The sequence below is a fragment of the Oryctolagus cuniculus genome, chromosome 5 (genome assembly GCF_964237555.1).
Source record: "Oryctolagus cuniculus chromosome 5, mOryCun1.1, whole genome shotgun sequence".
NCBI lineage: Eukaryota > Metazoa > Chordata > Mammalia > Lagomorpha > Leporidae > Oryctolagus > Oryctolagus cuniculus.
This window is the reverse complement of record NC_091436.1, coordinates 63,368,690-63,393,629: the sequence shown is the minus strand read 5'-3', so window position 1 is coordinate 63,393,629 and position 24,940 is coordinate 63,368,690. Positions and strand designations below refer to the sequence as shown.

At 40.5% G+C, this 24,940-nt stretch overlaps 1 protein-coding gene across 1 annotated transcript in view; it reads right to left on the bottom strand.

Moving 5' to 3' along the window:
- The window catches only part of SEC63 (SEC63 homolog, protein translocation regulator), an 87,306-nt gene that overhangs the window by 41,352 nt on the left and 21,014 nt on the right, over positions 1-24,940 (bottom strand). The window contains 3 exon segments of the mRNA NM_001171321.1: positions 3,446-3,558; positions 6,243-6,357; positions 11,797-11,896. Coding sequence (NP_001164792.1) covers positions 3,446-3,558; positions 6,243-6,357; positions 11,797-11,896 — 328 coding nt within the window.

The following is a 24,940-nucleotide window of genomic DNA, read 5'->3' as shown; positions in this document are numbered from 1 at the left end:
AACTCATTCATTAATCTGACTTTTATAATTGTTATGTGACAGGTATTATGTTGAAGAATCAAATTAAAGAAAGTAGCAACCCTTTTACAAGTAGTTTAAGAAAGCAAATGACTTTTTGTTACTTACTAATGGTTTGGTATGGTATCATTCCTAAGAGTTAAAATACTAAAAAATAATATAATTGCAGTATAGTTCACATATAGCAAGGTTAAACATGATCAGTGGTATTAACAGTATTAATATAATTTCTAAAATTTAAGCGGATATGGTTTCCCAAAAATTATTATATCCCTTAATGTAGAGAAACAGAGAGTAGAGAATGGAGAAATGGGAGGCAAGGCATCATAAATCCTATTGGGAATCTAATTCGATACAGCTAAAGTGTAGCCTAGTAGTTAAGACTCTGGTAATGAAGCCAGCATCCCGTATCAGAGTATCTGGGTTCAACTCCTCCCTCCAGCTTTCTGCTAATGCAGACCATGTGAGGCAGTAGTGATGGCTCAAGTAATTGGACTCCCACCACCCATATGACAGATCTGGATTAAGTTCCTGATTTTGGACCATGCCCAACACTGGAAGGTTTAGGCATTTGCAAAAGCAATCAACAGACTGGAGAAGATGGAAAAGGTTGCTTCTCTCTTGGTCCCCTGCCTGTCTCTCAAATAAACAAATAAATAGAACAGGATGAAATATATGCTCCTTTTGGCCTGGAGAAAAAATATACACATTATAACATACATAAGTTTTGTACTAAATTTCAGAGACCCCAGATTTTAAGGTCTGATCTAGAGAATGCTTTCACTGAACTGTGAATAATACCAAGTTAGCTATGTGATGTTAAGTTACATACTCCTGATGGAAGCACATGAAAACACATGCTTTTTAAAAATTAAAATTCTTTGGCCTGGTGTTGTGGCATAGGGAGCAAAGCTGCCACCTGCAGCGCCAGTATCCAATATGGGAACAGGTTCGTGTCCTGACTGCTCTGCTTCCCTGCTAATGGTCTAAGAAAAGCAGCAGAGGATGATGGCCCAAGTGGTTGGGCCTCTGCACCCTTGTGGGAAACCTGGATGAAGCTCCTAGCTCCTGGTTTTGGCCTGGCACAGCCTGGCCATTGAGGCCATTCTCTTTGTCTGTAACTCTGCCTTTCAAGTAAAATAAAAAAATCTTTTGAAAACAATTAAAATTCTTTAAGCTAGCACCTATTCTTTCCACTTGCTATAAAACAGTTTAAAGACAGGTTTTATACCTGAAAGCCAAACTTAAACTGTATCCGGAAAAATGAACCAGAGAATTAGATGTTCTGACTCCTCTAATTTAGTTATACTCATGCAAGTTACAAGATCTCTAAGATAATTTTACTTCTTTATTGTTCTGATATTGTGTATTTAACACATTTTATAAACAAAATAGTCTATAGCCTTATCATGTAACTGAGTGAAAAATGAAAGCCTTAAAAATGTATTCTTCTTCCACACCTTTTAGAATAGTGACTATACATCATAAACAGTTAAGTACCTGTAACCTGAGAACAAAATAATGAACCTGTTATAATACCTGAATACTAAGGGGGTCAAAAAACTTGCACCAAAAACATTAGAGTTGCTAATTAAATAATCTTGGCTATCTCACACTTTCTAGAAATCCAATTTTCCTTAAATGACTTGAAGAAAATACAAGGATAAATGGGGAAGAGGTTGGCATCATGGCACAATGGGTTAACCAACCACTTGGGACACTAGCATCCCATATTGGAATGCTGGTTTGAATCCCAGCTACTCTGATCCAGCTCCCTGCTAGCAAGCCTAGGAAGCAGGCTCAGATGGAGTTCCTGACACCTGGCTTTAGCCTGGCCCAGCCCTGGCTGTTACTGCATTTGGGGAATCAACAAATGGATAGAAGATATCTCTATCTATCTCCTTCCACCCCCCCACCCTCCAGCCCCGTTACCCTTTCAAATAAATAAATAAATAAATCTTGTAAAAACATTAAAAAAGAAAAAAAGGAGAAAGGGACACCAACTGAAAGACAGCATACGGACATCTGCTATGCGGAAAATGTACACACTTCAGAAGTTCCTGGGTAGCTCTGCTTTATTAAAGTGAATGGTAGGGGCCAAAGTTGTGGCTCTGTAGATGCCAGCAACTCATACGGGTGCCAGTTTGAGTCCCGGATGCACCACTTCCAATCTAGCTCCCTGCTAATGTACCTGAGAAAGCAGCGGAAGATGGCCCAAGGGCTTGGTCCCCTGTCATCATGTGGAAGACCTGGATGAAGCTCCTGGCTCCTGGTTTCAGCTTGGCCCAGCCCTGGCTGTTGCAGCCATTTAGGAAGTAAATCAGCTAATGGGAAGATCTCTCTCTGTCCCTCCTTGTCTCTCTATAACTCTATCTTTCAAATAATAAATCTTCTAAAAAAAAGTGAACGATAATTTATGACAACTACAAAGCCACAAAGAGAGACATGGTGCACAGGGACATAGTCTATACTAATCACAAAAATAAGATAATACTTCCAAAACTTCTGTTAGCCACATGCCACTTTCACAGTTTACTATTAAATCTACTTGTCTTCTACTACTTACTTGTGTTTTTTAAATTAGCTCATAAAATTATATATCAAGTCCTCAAAAATTTTACCCCTAATGCAACGCAAGAGATGAGTAAGGATATCTCTATCCTGAGTCCTGTAGAATCCAGCTAATCTTTTAGATCTATTATAATATTAGCATCCAATAAGTAACTACTTCTAGTTTTATATACTTATATACTCTATTCTTCCCCACACAGTGTGCACATAATGCATTTATGAACACTACATGGATCTTGACAATAACAATACACCTCTCTAGGCAACCAAGGATTTGCAAGTTCTAGAAAGATGATTAAAGAAAAATTCTCTAGGCAATAAAAAGGAGACTGTAAAACTCTGGATCACAAGTACAGTAATTAACACATAGGAACCAGGAATAATTTGTTATAACAAAATTCTAAAATGAAAAAGACTCCAGAACTGAAGCACTTAAAAGTAAAAAGTGAACTTGTGTTTAGTTTAAATGAGAGAAGCTGTATTGCTAAAACAAGAGAAACAGATCTAATTATAAATAGGAACAAAAAAGTCTTCAAATGAGAATAAGGAATGAGTATATCCAATTCTAATCAGGATACTTGGGAAACAATTCTATTAACTCATCATTTACTCTCTGATTTAACCAAGTCCACATGGCAAATGCACTATCTTGACTCTCAACTTTGTTACTTAAAATTAAGGTTTAATTGAATTACTAGATTAGGACTACTGAAGAGTCCCATTTAAAAAGGACTAAGCACACAAGGTCAGCGTTTAATAAATGTATGTGACACCTATTTTACTTACTATTTTATTAAAACAGAAAAAGCTATATTTATCTCTCTTAAAAATGTATAACATGTCATATGGTACTTACGCCGCATAAGCTTTTGCTATCCTCATGAACATAACCTCGTCACCTCCTTTATCTGGATGATATTTAAGTGATAATAAACGGTACTGTTTCTTAATTTCTGCTACTGTTGCTCCCTAAAAGGAAAAGCTTTGTGTTCGTCAAAGTAATCACAGAACTGTAAAGAAGTAAGCTATCCTATTTTAAACTGAAAACACAAACTACTCAATTAATAATCTGAGAAACAATTAAGATTTATCCCACGTATTTTCTCATACATTTTAAAATAAGAATTACACTTACTTTGTCCAGCTTTTATTTTATTGAGCATTTACTGAGTGAAGTGCAGTATACTAGGCACTGATGATTTGAGATTGAAACAATATAATGACACATATAAAGAAAATAAAGAAATACTGATATCTAAATGTCAAAACATGATCACAGCATATAAGACTGGCTCAAAGACACTTTAGATCAAAGGTTAACTTCCTTTATAATCTGAGAAACACCTGGCGGCTTTATCTGCCTGTCAATATATTATCAATATAAAGTACATATTTAATAACCTGGCCTGTGTCTTAATTAACATCAGTTTCTACTAGTAATTAGTTTGTTGCCCCCAAACCTTCCAATCCTGGGAAGTCTCTCTTGATGACCATGGGCATCACACAAGATAAATCAGATGTCATGCAAACCTTTTTTCTGCATGGAAGAAAACTAGATAAATATACTCCTTCAAGGATTCTACTGAACAAGAGACTAAGTAAAAAAATGTGGTTTAGGGGAAAAGTTGAAAACAGTAGTAGATTTAGCTTGGCTACTAAGAAGCTATGGGACTCTACGCAAGATACAAATTTTTCAAGCTTCATTTTTTTCTATCAAAAAAGGCTAGATGGGCTGACGTTGTGTCACAGATAGCTGGGCTGCCACTCGGGACGCCTGTACTCCATGCAAGTCAGGTTCAAGTTCTGGCAGCTCCGCTTCCAATCTCTGCTACTGTGCCCGAGGAAGTGGCAGATGATGGCACAAGTACCTCAGTCCCTGCTACTATGTGGCAGACCAGATGGAGTTCTTGGCTCCTAGTTCCAGAACAGCCCAGCCCAAAATGTTGCAGCTATTTGGTGAGTGAACTAGCAGATGGAGGATCTCTCTCTCACTCTGTCTTTCAAATATATAAACAAATATTTTTTAAAATGTTATCAAAGCATTTTTTTAAAAAAACAAGGCTAGGCCAGCGCCGTGGCTCACTAGGCTAACCCTCCGCCTTGCGGCGCCTGCACACCGGATTCTAGTCCCAGTCGGGGCGCCGGATTCTGTCCCGGTTGCCCCTCTTCCAGGCCAGCTCTCTGCTGTGGCCAGGGAGTGCAGTGGAGGATGGCTCAAGCGCTTGGGCCCTGCACCCCAGGGGAGACCAGGATAAGTACCTGGCTCCTGCCATCGGCAGCGTGGTGCGCCAGCCACGGCGGCCACTGGAGGGTGAACCAATGGCAAAAGGAAGACCTTTCTCTCTGTCTCTCTCTCTCACTGTCCACTCTGCCTGTCAAAAAATAAATAAAATAAAATAAAATAAAACAAGGTTAGATGATCTGCCATTAATTTTAGTTCTAACAGACTCCTGACAGACCCAAAAAATTATTTTCTATTAGGACTCATCAATCAAGGTCAATCAAGAGATCACTTAAGGGGCCATTCAAGGTTAATCTGATCTTCTGTGAGAATGGTAATACTTTCTTTTTCTTTAAAAAAAGAAAGATTTATTGGGGCCAATGCTGTAGTGCAGCGGGGTTAACGCCCTGGCCTGAAGTGCTGGCATCCCATATGGGCGCCAGATCGAGACCCGGCTGCTCCTCTTCCGATCCAGCTCTCTGCTATGGCCTGGGAAAGCAGTGGAAGATGGCCTAAGTCCTTGGGCCCCCGTACCCATGTGGGAGACCCGGAAAAAGCTCCTGGCTCCTAGCTTTGGATCGGCACAGCTCCAGCTATTGCGGCCAATTGGGGAGTGAACCATTGGATGAAGACCTCTCTCTCTCTCTCTCTCTCTCTCTCTTTCTCTTTCTCTCTGTGTAACTCTGACTTTCAAGTAAATACATAAATCTTTAAACAAAAAAAAAAAAATTTATTTATTTGAAAGGCAGAGTTACAGAGAGGCAGAGGCAGAGAGAGAGAGGTCTTGCATCCACTGGTTCACTACCCAGATGGCCAAAACAGCCAGAGCTGCACCAATCTGAAGCCAGGAGGCAGGAGCTTCTTCCAGGTCTCCCACATGGGTACAGGGGCCCAAGGACCTGGGCCATCTTCTACTGCTTTCCCAGGCCATAGCAGATCTGGATCAGAAGTGGAACAGCTGGGACTCGAACCGGTGCCCATATGGGATGCTGACACTGCAGGCAGTGACTTTACCTGCTACGCCACAGTGCCAGCCCAAACAGTTTCTTATAGGACACTGTAACACAGACATAACTGCCTAAGTGTCAATTAACAAGGTCATAAATTTTTACCATTTAACTAATATAAATAGACCTCCTACTTTGATTTTATTTTACATTAAAGCCAATCTTACAGGTGACTTTTAAAAATATGCTCATTACCTTCTCATCTCACCTTCAAATATTCTTAGATTTTACCAACTGCAAACCAGTCCTGAATGTAGCAATCAATAGCAATAGCTTAAATATATAAATATATGCACATTAAAGTGGTAATAAATTAGATGTATCATTTTAAAAAAACAAATTTAGCAAACCAAATTAGACATTACTCAATTTCTTGTAGGATATGGACTATAGATTTTTAACAAGCATTATTGAGAAATACTTACAGGATCCAAATTTAATACTTCATAAGGATTGTATTCTTGATATTCTCGGTCTGTTTTGGAAACTTTGTATGTAAGGAATAAGAACAATGCCCATCCTGCAAGCAGAACTATTTTCCTGTTTAGGAGAAAGAGAAGTGAAATGTAAATAAGCTCATCCGAACGGCTTTCCTTTAAGAGTCACAGGCATTAAGGCATTTTAAGGCATAAGACAATCTAAAGCAATTCCATATCACCATGCTACTAACTAAAATTCTGTAATCACTCAGTTGTAAACTCCTGTTACAGCAAAGACAGTGTCTTTCTCACCTGATTCCCTAGAATATAGTATACTGCTTTGTTTGTAGTAGATTTTCTCAGTTACTACTTGTAGAATTTTAAGTACAGAGGTTAATTCAATTTAATGACTTACTGGATTCATTATAACAAAACACATAAATACTAAGTATTATATATTTAATGTAAAAAAAAAGAATTGCTCTTATCCTAGTAATTATACTCTTAGACAAAAGTAGAAAAATAATTTCTATGAGGGAAAGAGGGAGGAATGGAAGTATGGTTATCTTTTTAGAATTATCTGCGGGGCAATGCTGGCATCCCATATGGGCACTGGTTTGTGTCCCAGCTGCGCCACTTCTGATTCAGCTCCCAGATAATGGCCTGGGAAAAATAGCGGTGAATGGCCTAAGTATTTGGGCCCATGCCACCTACATGGAAGACAAAGAAGAAGCTCCTGGCTTCAGTCTGGCCCAGTCCCGGCCCAATCCAGCCATCTGGAGAGTGAACCAGTGGAGGGAAGATCTCTATCTCGTTCTCTCTCTCTCTCTCTCTCTCTCTGTAACTCCTTCAAATAAACACATAAATCTTAAAAAAAAAAAAAAAAAAAAAACTATGAAATCTGTTCTCTTTATATTAGTAAAAATTATTTTAAAAATTTATCAATTGTATAAACATGAATAAACAGTCTTGGTTACAAAACTTCGGAAAACAACCTAAACATTCATTTATAGAGAACTAAACTATTTATTGGAGACTAATTAAATAAGCCATAACAGAGACATTTTGCAGCCAATACAGATATAATTTTCTGTCTTTTAAATAAATCCTAAATAAATAAAAAAGCTCACAAAAAACAGAATTTCATTTGATTTGATGCAAAAAATTAGAAATCCATACATATAATGACTCTCCAAAAAATTCACACAGAACATGCATTATGAAAAAGTATCCAGGGGCTGGTGCTGTGGCGCAGCAGGTTAATGCCCTGGCCTGAAGCAGTGGCATCCCATATAGGTGCCAGTTCTAGGCCCAGCTGCTCTACTTCCCATCTAGCTCTCTGCTGTGGCCTGGGAAAGCAGTGGAAGACGGCTCAAGTCCTTGGGCCCCTGCACCCACGTGGGAGAAGCAGAAGAAGCTCCTGGCTCCTGGCTTCGATTGGCACAGCTAAAGCTGTTGCGGCCAATTAGAGAGTGAACCATCAGATAGAAGACATCTCTCTTTCTCTCTCTCCTCTAACTCTGACTTTTAAATAAATAAATAAATAAATCTTTAAAAAAAATAAAAACTATCCACAAGGGCTGGTGTTGTAGCACACAGTAGGTTAAGCCACCATCTGCAATGCTGGCATTCCATGTAATCACCAGTTCAAAACCTGGCTGATACACTTCTGAACCAGCTCCCTGCAAATGTGCCTGGGAAAGCAGTGGAAGATGGCCCAAATGCTTGGGCCCCTGCCACCCAAGTGGGAGACCTGGATAGAGTTATGGCCACTTCAGGAGTGAACCAGGAGATCGGAGATTGTACTTTCGATCCAGCTCTCTGCTCGTGTGCCTGGGAAGGTGGCTGAGAGCAGCCCAGGTACTTGGGCCCCTGCACCCATGTGGCAGACCCGAAGGAGGCTCCTGGCTGCTGGCTTCTGCCTGGCCCAGCGCTTGTCATTACAGCCATTTGAGGAGTGAACCAGTGGATGGAGGATTTTTTTTCTCTCTCTCTCCTCCTTTTTCTGTATCTCTGCCTTTCAAATAAATTAATAAATCTTTAAAAAAGAAAAGACAAGTAAAAACTATGCACAGATCTCAAAAATTTTTTGTACCAAAATAAACTTTAATTTAAAATAATAAATTTGTAACTCAAAGTTTACTATAACCCCCAACATGATGAAGATGACTTAAAAATACACTCCATTCCCACACAAATTAGTAACTCCACAATTTGTTGTCAATTTCCCCCAAAGGCTAACAAAGTTCACAGAACTCAAAAAAGTAACTAAAAACCACAAAAGCAATATTTTAGATCAAATGGAAAGAGTACAAACCATGCAGGATATTCTAGACTCTACGTTATATGCTACAGGCATCTGGCTCTTTGAGCCAAGAAATGAGGACAGGGAAAGATCATGAGAGAACTCCCCCACCCCACAGTTGATGAAAACTACCATAGCTACTAAACCATGCTCAAGTCTCCTGAAAGCCAAAGCAAAGGTGAAAAGACATAAATTACATCATGCTGTGTCCAATAAAGCATATTTCGTTCCTAAAAAAAAATTCTCCTGAACGTAGTTTTAGGAACTAACATATGAAGTCTTACATCTTGTTTCTATAAGCATAATTTAAGCATAATGTTCTATAAGTACTTTGGAGGCAACTTCCAGAATTAAATACTTTAGTTTCAGAGATGCTATCAGAAGAGAAACATTACACAATGACGTGCTTAATTTTGAAATAATGCTTCAGGAATGAGTAGCAAAAATGTTTTAATGATTTCTAGCCTTATCTAAATTGTTACCAGTATCTACTCAATTCTCCTTTTCTTAAGTATCCCTTAATTCGCACTTTGATTTAAATAAAGCAATCAATTAATCACTGAAAAGAGCTTGAGTTTTTTTTCCCTTCAAAGTTGAGGTTCAGATACCCACAAAATGCTGAATAAAATCGGAACAAAGATTTGGAGGCCAAAAGAATTTGCCTGGCTGCTCCATGAAAGTTTAATTTAAAACAAGAACCAACATTTATGAACAGCCAAAAGTTTCATATCAATGAAGAATCAACACCAAAGCTAAACATTTCCCTCTTCTTACAAAGGAACTAGCTAAAGTTAAACCTTACAAACAAACAAACAAAAAAACACAGAAAACATATTTAAGACACTAAAGTAACACAGCTATAATTAAAACTATCATCATTATTTAAACCAAGATTTAAAAATAATCAGTTCTGGGCCGGCGCCGCGGCTCACTAGGCTAATCCTCCACCTTGCGGCGCCGGCATACCGGGTTCTAGTCTGGGTTGCCCCTCTTCCAGGCCAGCTCTCTGCTGTGGCCAGGGAGTGCAGTGGAGGATGGCCCAAGTACTTGGGCTCTGCACCCCATGGGAGACCAGGAGAAGTACCTGGCTCCTGCCATCGGATCAGCGCGGTGCGCTGGCCACAGCGCGCCGGCCGCGGCGGCCATTGGAGGGTGAACCAACGGCAAAGGAAGACCTTTCTCTCTGTCTCTCTCTCTCACTGTCCATTCTGCCTGTCAAAAAATAAAAAAAATAAAAATAAAAATAAAAAATCAGTTCTACCTGCTCTTAAAAAAAAAAAAGATTTATTTATTTACTTATTTAAAAGTCAGAGTTACACAGAGAGATAAGAAGAGGCAGAAAGAGAGAGAGAGAAGGGTCTTCCATCCACTGGTTCACTCCCCAATTGGCAACAACAGACGGAGTTGTGCTGATCCGAAGCCAGGAGCCAGGAGCTTCTTCTGGGTCTCCCACATGAGTGCCAGGGCACAAGGACTTGGGCCATCTTCTACTGCTTTCACAGGCCATAGCAGATCGCTGGATTGGAAGCGCAGCAGCTGGGACTCAATTAGTGCCCACATGGGATGCCAAAGCTGCAGGTGACAGCTTTACCAGGTATACCACAGTGCCAGTCCCAGTTTTACCAATTTCTTCTGTTAGGTCTTCCCACTTACTGGATGGACAGATGTAGGCAATAAAGCCCTCCGTGGAGCTGACATTGTGGTGCAACAGGTTAAATCACCACTTGAGATGCCAGCATCCAGTATCAGAGTGCTGGTTCAAGTCCTGGCTGTTCTGCTTCCAATCCAACTTCCTACTAATGCACCTGGGAAAGCAGTGGATAACGGAACAGTTTACTTTGGACTCTGCTACCCACGTAAGAGACAAGGATGGAATTCCAGGCTCATGGTTTCAGCCTGGCCCACACTGGGCTGTAATGACCATATGGGGAATGAACAGTGGACAGAAAATCTATCTTCCTCATTCTTTGTCACTCTGCCTTTTAAATAATTAAATCTTTTAAAAAATAAAATATAGGGGCCGGCACTGTGGCATAGCAGGTAAAGCTGCCACCTGCAGTGCTGGCATTCCATATGGGCGCCAGTTCGAGTCCCAGCTGCTCTACTTCTGATCCAACTCTCTTCTGTGGCCTGGGAAAACTGTAGAAGATGGTCCAAGTCCTTGGGTCCCTGCACCCGCATAGGAGCCATGGAAGAAGCTCCTGGCTCCTGGCTTCGGATCAGCACAGCTCCATCCATTGCAGCCAACTGGGGAGTGAACCAGCAGATGGAAAACCTCTCTCTTCTGCCTCCCCTTCTCTCTCTGTGTAACTCTGACTCTCAAGTAAATAAATAAATCTATTAAAAAATATATATAAAGAAAAGAAAAGCTCTCCAATAACAGAAACTCTTTTACCTCTTATTCATTTAATATCCCTACTACCGCTATTGAAGACTTCAAGGAAAGGTCCAAAGCCTAAGCTCCAAACCAACACATCCCACAACCTGATCGAACAGAAGATGCCAGTAGGCTGTGTAAGCAGACAGATTTGCCAAAGTAAAGATGACCAGGGCCCTTGCTCCACTATCTTCAGCTGTGTGAGCTTGGTCACATTACCTCTTCTTCCTCCCTATCCTCAGTTTGAGGAAAATGTAAGAACATTTACCTTGAATTTCACATGTAATCAAATAATATAACATATGAGGAAACTTCAAAAAAATCATGGAAAATGGAATTAAAAGATAAATTTTTGTCCCAAAAATTTTGAAATCCAGTCATAGAAGGTTTTTTATAGTATGCATTGTCTATGACCTTTTTGAAGACCCTGTCAATGCACAGATTTCAAAATTTTTGGAACCAAAACAAACTTACCACTGAATTCTGTTTTTCCGTGACTTTTTTGAAGCATTCCAGTACAAAGCACCTGGCATATGGTATGTGCCCAACAATCTTTGTCACCAGGAAATGCAAACTGACCATGACATCTCCTAGCTTTTGAAATCTTTTAAAGATGCTGTAGTCTTTAAGGTAAAATTCGAGTCATTTCTCTCTCTGTCCTCCTCTCCCTAGTCAGAAGCACACTCTCCCTTGTCCTTTGGATTTCTAAACCATTCTGTCCAGACAGCTGCGATACTTACTAATTATACCTTACCGAGACCACAGGCTACAGCTTCTTTACACAGTGTCTGATTACATTATACACCACTGTTTAGTGTGATTCCCAGCAAAGAGTATATAAGCACTATGTATTTTTTTAAATTGAAACCATTACTTACTTTACTGTAGGGATAATATTCGGCTGAGGTTTTAATAACCGTAAACGATACCACATACATCTTCCATACACTTTTCTGATATTCTTTAATCGAATTTGCTCTGTCAAGAAAGAAAAATAAGATGGGTTAAAACATTTTCCACATGAAGGTAAAACCAGAGTTAATACCATCCTAACCTTTATTACCATACTAATATTTTACTGGAACATGAAAGTACTGCTTATTCAAATAACCTTTTAAAAATTCACAAGATTCTGCCATTTAGAACAGTCATTTTGAAATACTTTATTCAACTACCAGACAACCATTTTTCATGTGAGAATTAATTAACTTCTTATTGAAAACATAGAAACTGTCCTGAAACCAAAATGTTTATAGTCACAAAATAATTTTTGAGAAGTTCACTACTCCAGTCTTTTCTCTTACAGAAGGAAAAGTATAAAGTAGTCAAAATTGGTTTATCAAAGAAGCTAATTAGAAATTACATTCTTCAAACATGAAAATAATTGCCTAACAAAAGATCCTCAAATCAAAAATCTAATTTAATCTTCTTAACGTATACAACCAACATAATTTGGAGTTTTTTTTTGTTTGGTTTTTTGGTTTTTTTTTTTTTTTTGGACAGGCAGAGTAGACAGTGAGAGAGACAGAGAGAAAGGTCTTCCTTTTGCTGTTGGTTCACCCTCCGATGGCCGCCATGGCCGGCGCACTGCGGCCGGCGCACCGGGCTGATCCGAAGCCAGGAGCCAGGTGCTTCTCCTGGTCTCCCATGGGGTGCAGGGCCCAAGTACTTGGGCCAGCCTCCACTGCACTCCCTGGCCACAGCAGAGAGCTGGCCTGGAAGAGGGGCAACCGGGACAGAATCTGGCGCCCTGACCGGGACTGGAACCTGGTGTGCTGGCGCCTCAAGGTGGAGGATTAGCCTAGTGAGCCGCGGCGCTGGCCATAATTTGGAGATTTAACATAAAAATCAACTTTCAGTAAAAACAATAGCAAAGAGTAAAACTCAAAATCACAAATTCTAAGATGAGCACTGTGGTGCAGTGGTTAAGTAACCACTCGGGCTGGCACCGCGGCTCACTAGGCTAATCCTCCACCTGCGGCACCAGTACTCAGGGTTCTAGTCCTGGTTGGGGCGCCGGATTCTGTTCTGGTTGCTCCTCTTCCAGTCCAGCTCTCTGCTGTGGCCCGGGAGTGCAGTGGAGGATGGCCCAAGTGCTTGGGTCCCTTCACCCACATGGGAGACCAGCAGGAAGCACCTGGCTCCTGGCTTCGGATCGGCGCAGCGGGCACCACAACGCACCAGCCATAGCAGCCACTTGGTGGGTGAACCAATGGAAAAAGGAAGACCTTTCTCTCTGTCTCTCTCTCTCTCACTGTCTAACTCTGCCTGTCAAAAAAAAAAAAAAAAGTAACTACCCACATTCGTTTATCGGACTGCCTGGTTTCAAGTGACAGCTTCTCTTCTGCTTCTGCTTCAGCTTCCTGCTAACACATACCACAGGAGGTAGCCTGAAACAGCTCAAATACTTAGGCCCCCACTCAACCATCAGGAGAGACTCAGATGGAGTTCCAGAATCCTGGCTTTAACCTGCCCAGCCCTAGCTGTTACAGGCATTTGGGAAGTGAATCAACAGATTGAAGATCTCTCTGTCATTCTCTAAATGAAATAAAATTTTTTTAAAAAATCATAAATTCTCATTATTCTATGTTAAACTGTTATCCAGAACCATAAAGTTAAGGCAAATTTATATACAGTTGTGACAAAAACTATTATTTTAGTCAACAAGAAAAAAAATCTGTGAATCAATTAGACATTGAATCAAACCTAAATACCATGTATTGTTTTTGCTAAAGTTATCACAATCACTTGGTTTGAATTATTCTCCCAAGTTTAAAAAATTTGTCAAAAAAATAAAAATCTACTTCTCACAAGATAGTGTAAAAAGGAAAGATGTCCTTGCTCACTGCAAGCCAAATCCAAATCCGAGAGCTCTGAAGTCCCAATCACAGAATAAGTCAGTTCCACATGTCACCCACCCTCCAATGGCCTAAGACATTGCAGCTCAAATATCCTCAGAAGAGCACCCTCTCCAGAAACAAGCTTGATAATGATGCTATCATCAAGATCTCCCTGACAAAAGAGCTAGTTGAAAAGACAATGACACACTTATGTTTATTATGGATGTCTAGATTAAATAGGAGCCAAATTACCACCTCTAATCGGTGTCTTTTAGTATAGAAATACAGATGCAGCTCTATATACACACATATATATTCCAGATCTTGGTTTCTAAATGGTATCTGCCAATAACAGGAACCAGGAATCCCAATCTATTCCCCTAAAATCTTAACTGCAAAGAAGAAAAGAATGACTTTATAGTAAGCAAGCATGACAGGTTGAATAATGGTCCACCCAAGAGGCCCACAGTCTAACACCTAGAACCTATTATTTTAAATGGCAAGGGGACTAAATGTGACTAAATGAAGGATCCTGAAATAAGGAAATTATCCTAATGCGACTAATATAATCATAGCGGTGCTTAGGCAGAAAGGTCAAGGGTCAAAGACAAAGGATATAATGAAACAGATATTGAGGAGATGCTCTGTTTGAAGATGAGAGACATACCACAAGCCAAGGAATACAGGCAATCTTTGGAAGCAGAAAAAAGGAAGCAGATTCTACTGAAAAGCCTCCAGAAGGAACTATCCCCACCAACACTGTGGCTTCCACCCTGTAAAACTGATCTTGAACTTTTGGTTTCCAAAACTGAAAGATTTATTTATTTGAAAGGCAGAGTTAAAGAGAGGCAGAGACAGAGGGATAGAGGGAGAAAGGGAGAGCGAGAGAGAGATATCTTCCATCCACTGGAACTCCCCAAATGGCTGCAATGGCTGGAGCTGAACTGATCAGAAGCCAGAAGCTTCTTCTGAGACTCACACACAGGTGCAGGAGACTAAGGACTTGGGCCTTCTTCTACTGCTTTCCCAGGCCATAACAGAAAGCTGGATCGGAAGTCGAACAGCCAGAACTCGAAATGGCACCCATATGGGATACCGGCACTGCAGGCGGCAGCTTTAGCCTCTATGCTACAGTGCTGGCCCCTGAATTTTTTTTTTTTAAGATTTATTTATTTATTTATTTGGAAGGCAGAACTACAGAGAAGCAGAGGCAGTGAGAGAGAGAGAGAGATTCCATCCTCTGGTTCACTTCCATGATGGCCACAACGGCCAGGAGCTTCTTCAGGTTTCTCACATGAGTGCAGGGGCCCAAGGACTTGGGACATCTTCTACTGCTTTCTCAGGCCATAGCAGAGAGCTGGATCAGAAGTGAAGCAGCCGGGACTCAAACTGGCACCCATATGGGATGCCAGCTCTGCAAGTGGCAGCTTTACCTGCTATGCCATAGCACTGGCCCCAAATCTGTTGTTTTAAGTCACTAAATTTGTAGTATTTGTTGTAACAACAAAATGAAACTAATACTAACTAATCTGACAGTTACCACCTTAATCATGTGTTCAAGGAACATCACCAAAGAACAAACTGAAATCATAGTAGAATGCAAAGAGAACACCACACACTCAGTTTTATGATACTAATGCCTAAGAAACAAAATCTGAATCTAATGACAACCTAAATTACAGTTCATTCTACTAAATAATTGGCCTGTAACATTTAAAGTCAAGAAAGACTGAAAAACTATTTTAGATTGAAGGAAAGTAAAGAAACATGCCAACTAAATATGATACGTGATTCAGAACTGATCTTTTGTTATAAAGGACATCATTGAGACAAGAGACAAAGCCAGAATGGGGTCTAACAATGAGATCACAGAAATATTAAATTTTCTAACTTTCATAAGGTTATATTATGAATACTTTTCCAAATACCACTTGCAATTTAATCTGTATTTCACTTAATTAAACCTTTACAGCCTACCATTTTCAAGAATAAAATCAAAGTTTGATAAGGTTTTATGTGAATAATGGTGATGTCTCCTTATGTACCAGACAGCTTGATCTATTTAAAGAAATGTTCTTGTAACATCCTTGGCCAAGAGAAGTATATGTGCTTTTCAGCACCCACAGTCTTACACAGTATGTACCTGCACCGTGTATGCCACACTCTTAACCTAAAAATGAAATCTTAACCTTTTAGCAGAATATTTAAGTCACTCACTAAGTATCACAGGGTATGTTTTGCATATTAACACAGTGGCATTTATACGTCCAATACAACTAAATATTCATTGCACATGGCATGCATTCCAAATCTCTGTACCCTGACCTCAAGTCAAAGTAACTATCACAAATCCTTCCAGATAAATTTTTAATAAGACTTTTAGTATAGCAGTAAGTTCATTTATAAAATTTTTTTGGTTTATAGAATTACTGGTTTCATGGCTACTAAAAATCGTTTGGAATATCATTAACTGACAATGTAGTTTTTAAAGAAATGTTCCAGGGGCCAGCATTGTGGTATAGTGGGTAAAGCTAACACCTGCAGTGCCAGCACCCCATATGGGTGCCAGTTTGAGTCCCAGCTGCTTCACTTCTCATCCAGCTCCCTGCTAATGCACCTGACAAAGCAGTGGAACATGGCCCAAGTACTTGGGGTCCTGCACCCACATGGGAGATCCCCCAGACACTCCTGGCTTCAGCCTGGCCAAGCCCTGGCTGTTGCAGCCATTTGGGGAGTGATGGAAGATCTCTGTCTCTTCTCTTTGTAACTCTTGCTTTCAAATAAATAAATCTTTAACAAAAAAAAAAAAAAAAAAAAAAAAAAGAAGAAGAAGAAAGAAAAGAAAAAAGAAAGAAAGAAAAGAAACAAAACGGAAAGAAAAGAAAAGAAAAGAAAAGAAAAGAAAAGAAAAGAAAAGAAAAGAAAAGAAAAGAAAAGAAAGCAGGGAGGGAGAGAGGGAAGGAGGGAAGAGGGCAGGTGCTGTGACACATCAAGTTAACACCCTGGCGAAGCGCCCGCATCCCATATGGGTACCAGTTTGAGTCTTGGCTGCTCCTCTTCCGATCCAACTCTCTGCTATGGCCTGGGAAAGCAGTAGAAGATGGCCCAAGTCCTTGGCCCCTGCACCCACATGGGAGACCCGGAAGAAGCTCCTGGCTCCTGGCTTCGGATCAGCACAGCTCCAGAGTTGCAGCCAATTGGAGAGTGAACCATCAGATAGAAGACCCCCCCCCCCGTCCTCTTCTCTCTGTGTAACTCTGACTTTCAAATAAATAAATAAAACTTTTAAAAAAATTTTATAAAGAAAGAAAAGTATACAGAAAACAGAGAATTCCAAGGTCATAAATCAGTTTTGTAATTTAAAAACAAACAGCACAGTGGATCCTGACTGTTGTCAAGATCTGGCCGTTATAAAGTTGTTGGGACAGTCCAGGTTTGGCATGAGGTTATTAAGATTGTGCTTCACAAGCTATATGGTGCCTTTGCTGAAACAGTTACATGGTCCTTTGCAAGGACAATCTGCCAGTCTGTAGTATAACTGAATGAACTCTTAGCAACATATCCAGAGAACCCATAAGAGCTGGAAGAATGTCAGCCAAATCTGACATCTTCGTACTTGCTTGTCTGTTTACCAGAAGAGAAAAATCATGTATCTTCTTGTAGACTTCCAATTTTTCATCAAAAGTTTGAAACCCACTGAGGATGTCATGTCATTTCTGACCAAAAAAAAAACCTGACATTTTAAAATAAAATAGTTCCATTGCTCTTAAATGTTTCACACAAAATTTTAAAAGCCATCACAATTTCAAACCCACCATCATCCATTAACAAAAATTCAGAAATAAGCCTGTAATTCTGCCTCTCCCATATAATTTTATTCTGATGGAATATATTTCTATCCTGGTACAACATCTCTTTTACTACTAAAACATATTCATTAAATTTATTATTTTGGGGGCAGACATTCAACCTAGCAGTTAAGACATGGGTTAAGACGTCCATGGCTGGCTGGCACCGCGGCTCACTAGGCTAATCCTCCGCCTGCGGCGCCAGCACCCCAGGTTCCAGTCCCAGTTGGGGTGCCGGATTCTGTCCCAGTTGCTCCTCTTCCAGTCCAGCTCTCTGCTGTGGCCCAGGAAGGCAGCGGAGGATGGCCCAAGTGCTTGGGTCCCTGCACCCACATGGGAGACCAGGAGAAAGTACCTGGCTCCTGGCTTCAGATCGGCGCAGCGTGCCAGCCATAGAGGCCAGAACGAACGGAAGGAAGACCTTTCTCTCTGTCTCTCTCTGTCTAATTCTGCCTGTCAAAAAAAAAAAAAAAAAAAAATGTCCATGGCTTACATCTGAATATCTGAATCACACCTGGCTTTGGCTCCTGAGTCCAGCTTCCTGCCAATTACTTAGGTTGAGTTCCTGGCTTTCAGCTTTGCCTAGGCCCAGACCCAGCCCACTGCAAGCATCTGAAGACTTAACAAGTAAATGAGAACTCTGATTCATTCTCTCTCTCTCTCTCTCTCACACACACACACACACACACACACACACTCATAAATAAAAATTGAAAACATATTTTGATTCCCTATGACTATAAAATATTCTCCACATACTTATTAATTTATTTAAAAGAATGTATGTGACAGAGAGAGGTCCATCTACTGGTTCATTCTCCAAATGGCCACAACAGCCAGGGCTGAGCCAGGCTGAAGTCAGGAGCCAGAAGCCTGAGCCGCCTATGTGGGTGGCATAGACTGACAAAGTCATCATCTGCTGTTCCCCAGGCACATTAGCAAGGAGCTGGATCAGAAGCAGAGTGGCTGGGACTCTAACTGGTACTCAAATATGAGATAGAGGTGTCCCAAGCAGCACTTGACCCTTTGTACCACAACACTTGCCCCTCCCCTCCCATACTTTGTTTCAAAATTAGTCACACAATCATACACTGAAAGAACATTACAATGAACAATATTCTTCACTCGAATTCACCAATTACTAACAGGTTGTCACTCGGCTTTCTCTCAATTTCCTTTTTCCCCTTTCCTCTCATTTTCATCTGAACTATTTTACACTAAGCTGCAGACATCAATATGATTTACTTCTAAATGTTCTGGGCACGTATCACCCAAGAATATCAGTAACCAAGTCTATCATACTCAACTTTAGCACCCATAAATTCTTTTACACTGATAATATATTTTCTGGGTGGTATCAAAACAACATAAATATAAACAAATTATTAAAATAAATTTAAACTATGTGTATGTTTTCACTTTTAAGACATTTGCAAATACTCCACATATCCAAAAGAGATCAAAAACTAAATATGGGGCCATCGCTGTGGCATAGTGGGTAAAACCACCACCTGCAATGCCGGAACCCCATATGGGTGCCAGTTCAAGACTCAGCTGCTCCACTTCCAATCCAGCTCTCTGCTATGGCCTGGGAAAGCAGTAGGAGATGGCCCAAGTCCTTGGGCCCCTGCACCCACGTGGGAGACCCGGAGTAAGCCCCTGCACCTGTGTGGGAGACCCAGAGGAAGCTCCTGGCTCCAGAAAGGCTCAGCTCCAGTCATTGTGGCCATCTGGGGAGTGAGCCAGAGGATGGAAGACCTTCTCTCTCTGCTTCTGCCACTCTATAACTCTACCTTTCAAATAAATAAATATTTTATTAAAAAACTTTAAATACTCAAACTTACTTTTTAATATCTTTATTTTCATTTTACTTAAAAGGCAGAGAGAGAGATACAGAGAGAGATCTTCCACCCACTGGTTCACTCCCCAAATGCTTACAACAGCCAGGGCTGGACCAGGCCAAAGCCAAGAGCCTACTATGTTCTGGGATGTACATTACCAAGGGGTGGGACTGAAGTAGCTATGATCAGGACTTGAACCAGGGAACCCAATATGGGATGAAGGCATCCACACCAAACACATACCCCAAAATATACATTTTTAATTAAAAGGACAGAGGTAAGACTGGTGTTGTAGTGCATCAGGTTAAGCTATAGCTTGGGACACCAGCATCCCATACTGGAGTGGTAGTTCAAGTCTCATCTGCTTCGCTGCTGATACATCTCTCTGCTAATATGCCTAGGAAGACAGTACAAAATGGCCCAAGTACTTGGGCCCGTCACCTATGCAGGAGACCACGACTGAATTCTTGGCTCCTGGCTTCAGCATGGCCCACACCTGGTTACTGCAGCCAGGGAGTGAAGCAGATGGAACATCCTCTCTTTCTCTTTCTCTTTCTCTCTCTCTCTCTCTCTCTCTCTCTCTCTAACTCAGCCTTTCAAATAAAGAATCTTAAATAATAATAATAATAATAACAAAAAATACAGAGGTGGGTGCTTAGCATATTGGTTAGAGCCACTTGGCACGTTGTGAGCTCCACCTCCGCTCCCCATTCCAGTTTCCTACTGATGTGCACCCTTGGAGGCAGCAGGTGATGAGTCAAAGCTGGGGTACTAAAAACCACAAGGGAGACCCAGACTGAGTTCCTGGTTCCTGTTTTGACTTGGCCCAGCTGTGGCTGTTGTAGGCATGTGTCGAAGACAGGAGATAAATTTTAAGATATTTTTAATGAAATAAAAAGTACACTTTTGTGAATATGGAACAACACTTGGTAAAACAGCTTTTTCTTACTTCAAGTATATCTTGTCAAAAAAAAAATGAAGGTGAGATTAACTATTCAACTCACAAAAAATATATACTGCAGAAATCCAATTGGCAAAGGAGTGCTCACTGTTCAATCAATCAACGAAATCAAAATATCATGAAAAGTCTGACTTCATTTTTCACTAACAATAAATACATCAATATAGATTTTGTTTTTTTTAAGGATTACAAAAACCAATGAGAAATTTCAGAACATGCCTGTATAAAGGTTACTAAAACTAATAAAGCCAAATAACAGATACATAATTTATTTCACTGTAAACTATTTTTTAAGACTTACTTTATTTGAAAGGCAAAGTGACAGAGAGATGAAGAGGCAGAGACAGAAAAAGATCTTCCATTCGATGGTTCACTCCCAAATGGCTGCTGAAGCCAGGAGTCTAGAACTCCATTCAGATCCCCAACGTGGGTGGCAAGGACCCAAGTACTTCGATCATCTTCTTTCCACTTTCTTCTCAGGCACATTAGTAGGAAACTGTATCAGAGGAGACTTGAACCATTGTGAAGGGACTTGAACCACTGTTCCAATATGGGATGCTGGCATGGCAAGCAATAGCTTAACTCACCATGCCACAACACTGGCCCCTCAATATAAACTATTAAAAGAAAATGATGTACAACTTCTATTCCCAAAATGTAAAGATTCTTAAATCCCTAAGGACCTAAGAAAATAGTAACAAAAATCAGAAAATCATATGCAATAGTCCCAAAAGTCTAAAAGATATACATGAACTTTCTAGCTACACAAAGTTCCTCTGAATCTAGTCAAGATGCCAGGTACTTTACAAACAGCATGGAATGAGGTAGGCATTGTGGCATAGCTGGTAAAGACACCATCTGTGACACTGGCATCTCTTAAAGGTGCCAGTTTGTGTCCTGACTATACCACTTTGATCCAACTCCCTGTTAATGGCCTGGGAAAAGCAATGGAGAATGGCCCAGTGCTTAGGCCCCTGCTACTCATGTGGGAAGACCTGGAAGAAGCTCCCTGGCAAATTGTGGCCATCTAGAAAGTGAACCATCAGATGGAAGATCTCTCTTTCTCTTTTTCTCCCATTCTCCAACTCTGCCTTTCAAATAAATAAATAAACCTTAAAAAATAAAAAAGTCATGGAAATTACATATTGTGAAAAAAACTATGCATGGATTTAAAAAAAAAATTTTAAGATTTATTTATTTATTTGAAGTCAATTAGAGAGAGAGGAGAGATAGAGAGAGAGATCTTCCATCCACTGGTTCACTCCCCAAATGGCCTCAATGGCCGGGGCTGGGCTAAGCCAAAGCCAGGAGCCAGAGCTTCATCCGGGTCTCCCAAGTGTAGACAGGGGTCCTAGCACTTGGGCCATCTTCCATTGTTTTCCCAGGCACATTAGCAGAGAGCTGGATTGGAAGAGCAACTGTCAGGACTTGAATTGGTGACCATAGAGATGCCGGTACTGGCAGATGGTAGCTTAACCCACTGCACCACAGTGCTGGCCTTTCAAAAAAATTTTGTGCCAAATAAACTTATCTTTCAATTTTATTTTTCATAAACTCTTTCAAGTACATGCATATTATATTCCTATGGTAAAACTGGCTCACTTATTTGGACAATTTTTGTAGCTTTATTAATGTTTTTAAAAACAAGAAAAACACTAATAGTAGTTTGTTTCCTAGAATGTTTCAAAATACGAAAGGCGTATGATAATTTCAAAGTACAATCTTGAGAACTGCCACTCTAGAATACCAAAAATAAAAGTGACACAGTCATCCTAATCACAAAGGAGTAGCAGAAATTAAAGGTTCTGTTACATCATCAACATGAATCTGACACTTAGCCAATTAAGAACCAGTTGGACTTGGAAGAGACAGAGGCTTCACACACACATTGTTCAGCATTCCCACCACACAGCACACAGTCGGATTATCTAAATTGGAAGATTTAAGGAAATTTGCATTCATCTGCCACCTATACTCTGTGCATACTCTAGCAAAAGAGTATGTCTCAAAAGACAACTGAAAAGTTTCTTGAACTTAAAAAAAAAAAAAAAATTAGAGCAGAACTATCCCACAACCAAAGTTCACAGCCCTCGAGAATGCCTAGGCAGTATAAGTGCCAACAAAAACAAACCAAGTGGTTTAAACACATCAAGGGCTATTCAGTCTTCCAAAGCTGGTACTTGACTGGACAGAAGCACAAAATTACATTGTATGCTTACCTACCACAATGTTTTTCCGTTTATGGTACTAAAACAAGTACTATACAGCAGAATTTTTCAACCTGGCCCCCACTGATAGTTTGGAATACCTGTATTACATAGTTTGTTGTGGAGGGCTGCTCTGTACATTACAGGAAGTAGAGGAGCAAGATGGTCTCTATCCACTAGGTGCCAAAAACCACCTTCTCAGTGGAGACAATGAAATACACTGCTGGGACCGGCGCTGTGGCACAGTAGGTTAATCCTCCACCTGTGGCGCTGGCATCCCATTTGGGCACTGGTTCTAGTCCCGGCTGCTCATCTTCCAATCCAGCTCTCTGCTGTAGCCTGGGAAGGCAGATGGCCCAAGTCCTTGGGCCCCTGCACCTGCATGGGAAACCAGGAAGAAACACCTGGCTCCTAGCTTCGAATCGGCACAGTTCCGGCCGTTGTGGCCATCTGCGGAGTGAACCAATGGAAGGAAGACCTTTCTCTCTATCTCTCCCTCTCATTGTCTGTAACTCTACCTCTCAAATAAATAAATAAAAAATCTTTAAAAAAAAAAAAAAAAACCAGCAAAAGCAAACGAGCAGATGGAAAACCTTTCTCTGTCTCCTCTCTGTGTGTAACTCTGCCTCTCAACTAAATAAATAAAATCTTTAAAAAGAAAAAAAAAAGAAAATAGCTCTGTGATGACAAAGATACTGAGGTCAAATACATGAGGAATTTGAAAATAACTGTTTCCTGAAATGTAAGGGATTAAAATTGTACTTTTAAAGTACAGTTGTAGGGAGCCAGCACTGTAGCACAGTGAGTTAAAGCAGTGCAGGCATCCCATATGGGTGCCGGTTTGAGTCCTGGCAGCTCCATTTCCAATCCAGCTCCCTGCTAATGCACCTGGGAAAGCAGAAGATGGCCCAAGTCCTTGGATGGAGTTCCAGGCTCCTGGCCTAGGACTGGTCCAGCCACACTCACAACAGCCATTTGGGGAGTTAATCAGCAGATGGAAGACCTCTCTCTTTCTCTCTCTCTGCCTCTCCTTCTCGCTCTGTGTAACTCTAACTTTCAAATAAATAAATAAATCTTTAAAAAAAAAAAAAAAAAGATAGCTGCGGGCACCTTCAGTCAAGGTCTTCAAGAATTTCCATAGTGTTGATAGCTGGTGCTTCCTTCTATTTCAGCAGTTAGCTAAGTGATAGTTTGTCATAGAGCAGAACAGGATATACAAAACCCAGCATAAGCATAGTATGTTATAATGTACCAGTGTCTAAACTGAGAAATGATAACATGAGGCTGAAGCTTGTGTGAAGATGGCATTAGCTGGGGCGGATATTTGACACAGCAGTTAAGATACCACTTAGTATGCCTGTATTCCGTAACAAAGAGCCTGCCTATGAGTACCAGCTCCATTCCCAATTCCAGCTTCCTGGTGATGGAGTTGGGTACCTGCCATCCAAGTGGGAGATCCAGACTGAGTTTCCAGCTCCCAGATTCAGCACTAGCTTAGGCCCCAGTGGGGACACTGCAGGCATTTGGAGAACAAATCAGTAGATGGAGGTTTGCCAGGAAAAAAAAAAAAAAAAAAAATCTCTTTCTGTCTTCCAAATAAATTTTTTAAAATTTTTTAAAGATGACATTAGCTGAAATTTTCAAAGTCCTAAACATCTGTCTTTTCAGAAACTCACTGTAAATATCACTCAGTGAAGGGCTAGCCTTGTGATGAAGCAGGTAAAGCTACCTGCTGCTATACCAGCAATCCCACACGGGTGCAGATTTGTGTCCCAATTGTTCCACTTCTGATCCAGCTCCCAGCTAATGGCCTGAGAAAAGCAGGGGAGGATGGCCCAAGTGTTTGGGTTCCTGCCACCCAGGTGGAGACCCAGATGAAGTTCTTGGCTCCAGGTTTCAGCCTAGCCCAGAGCAGCCAATTGCAGCAATCTGGAAGAGTGACTTAGCAAATGAAAGCTCTCTTTCTCCCTCTTTCTGTCTCTCCTTATCTATCTATTTATCTATCTTCATATATATATATATATATATATATATCCCTCTATATATATCCCTATACATATATATAACTGTGACTAAATATTATATCATATTACACCTACCATCCTATAATTAGACATATAAATTATTACTAACTTTTTATTGTTAAAAAACAAAAAAGAGTATCTTTGGTTCTGTATTTAGAACACTATATCCCTTATAACTCAGTACCAGAGGTGGAATTTCTAGGTTTAAGAATTCCAACATTTTTAGTGCTCCTTTCTTATATTTTTAAAAAGATTTTATTTATTTATCTGAGAGGCAGAGTTACAGACAGTGAGAGGGAGA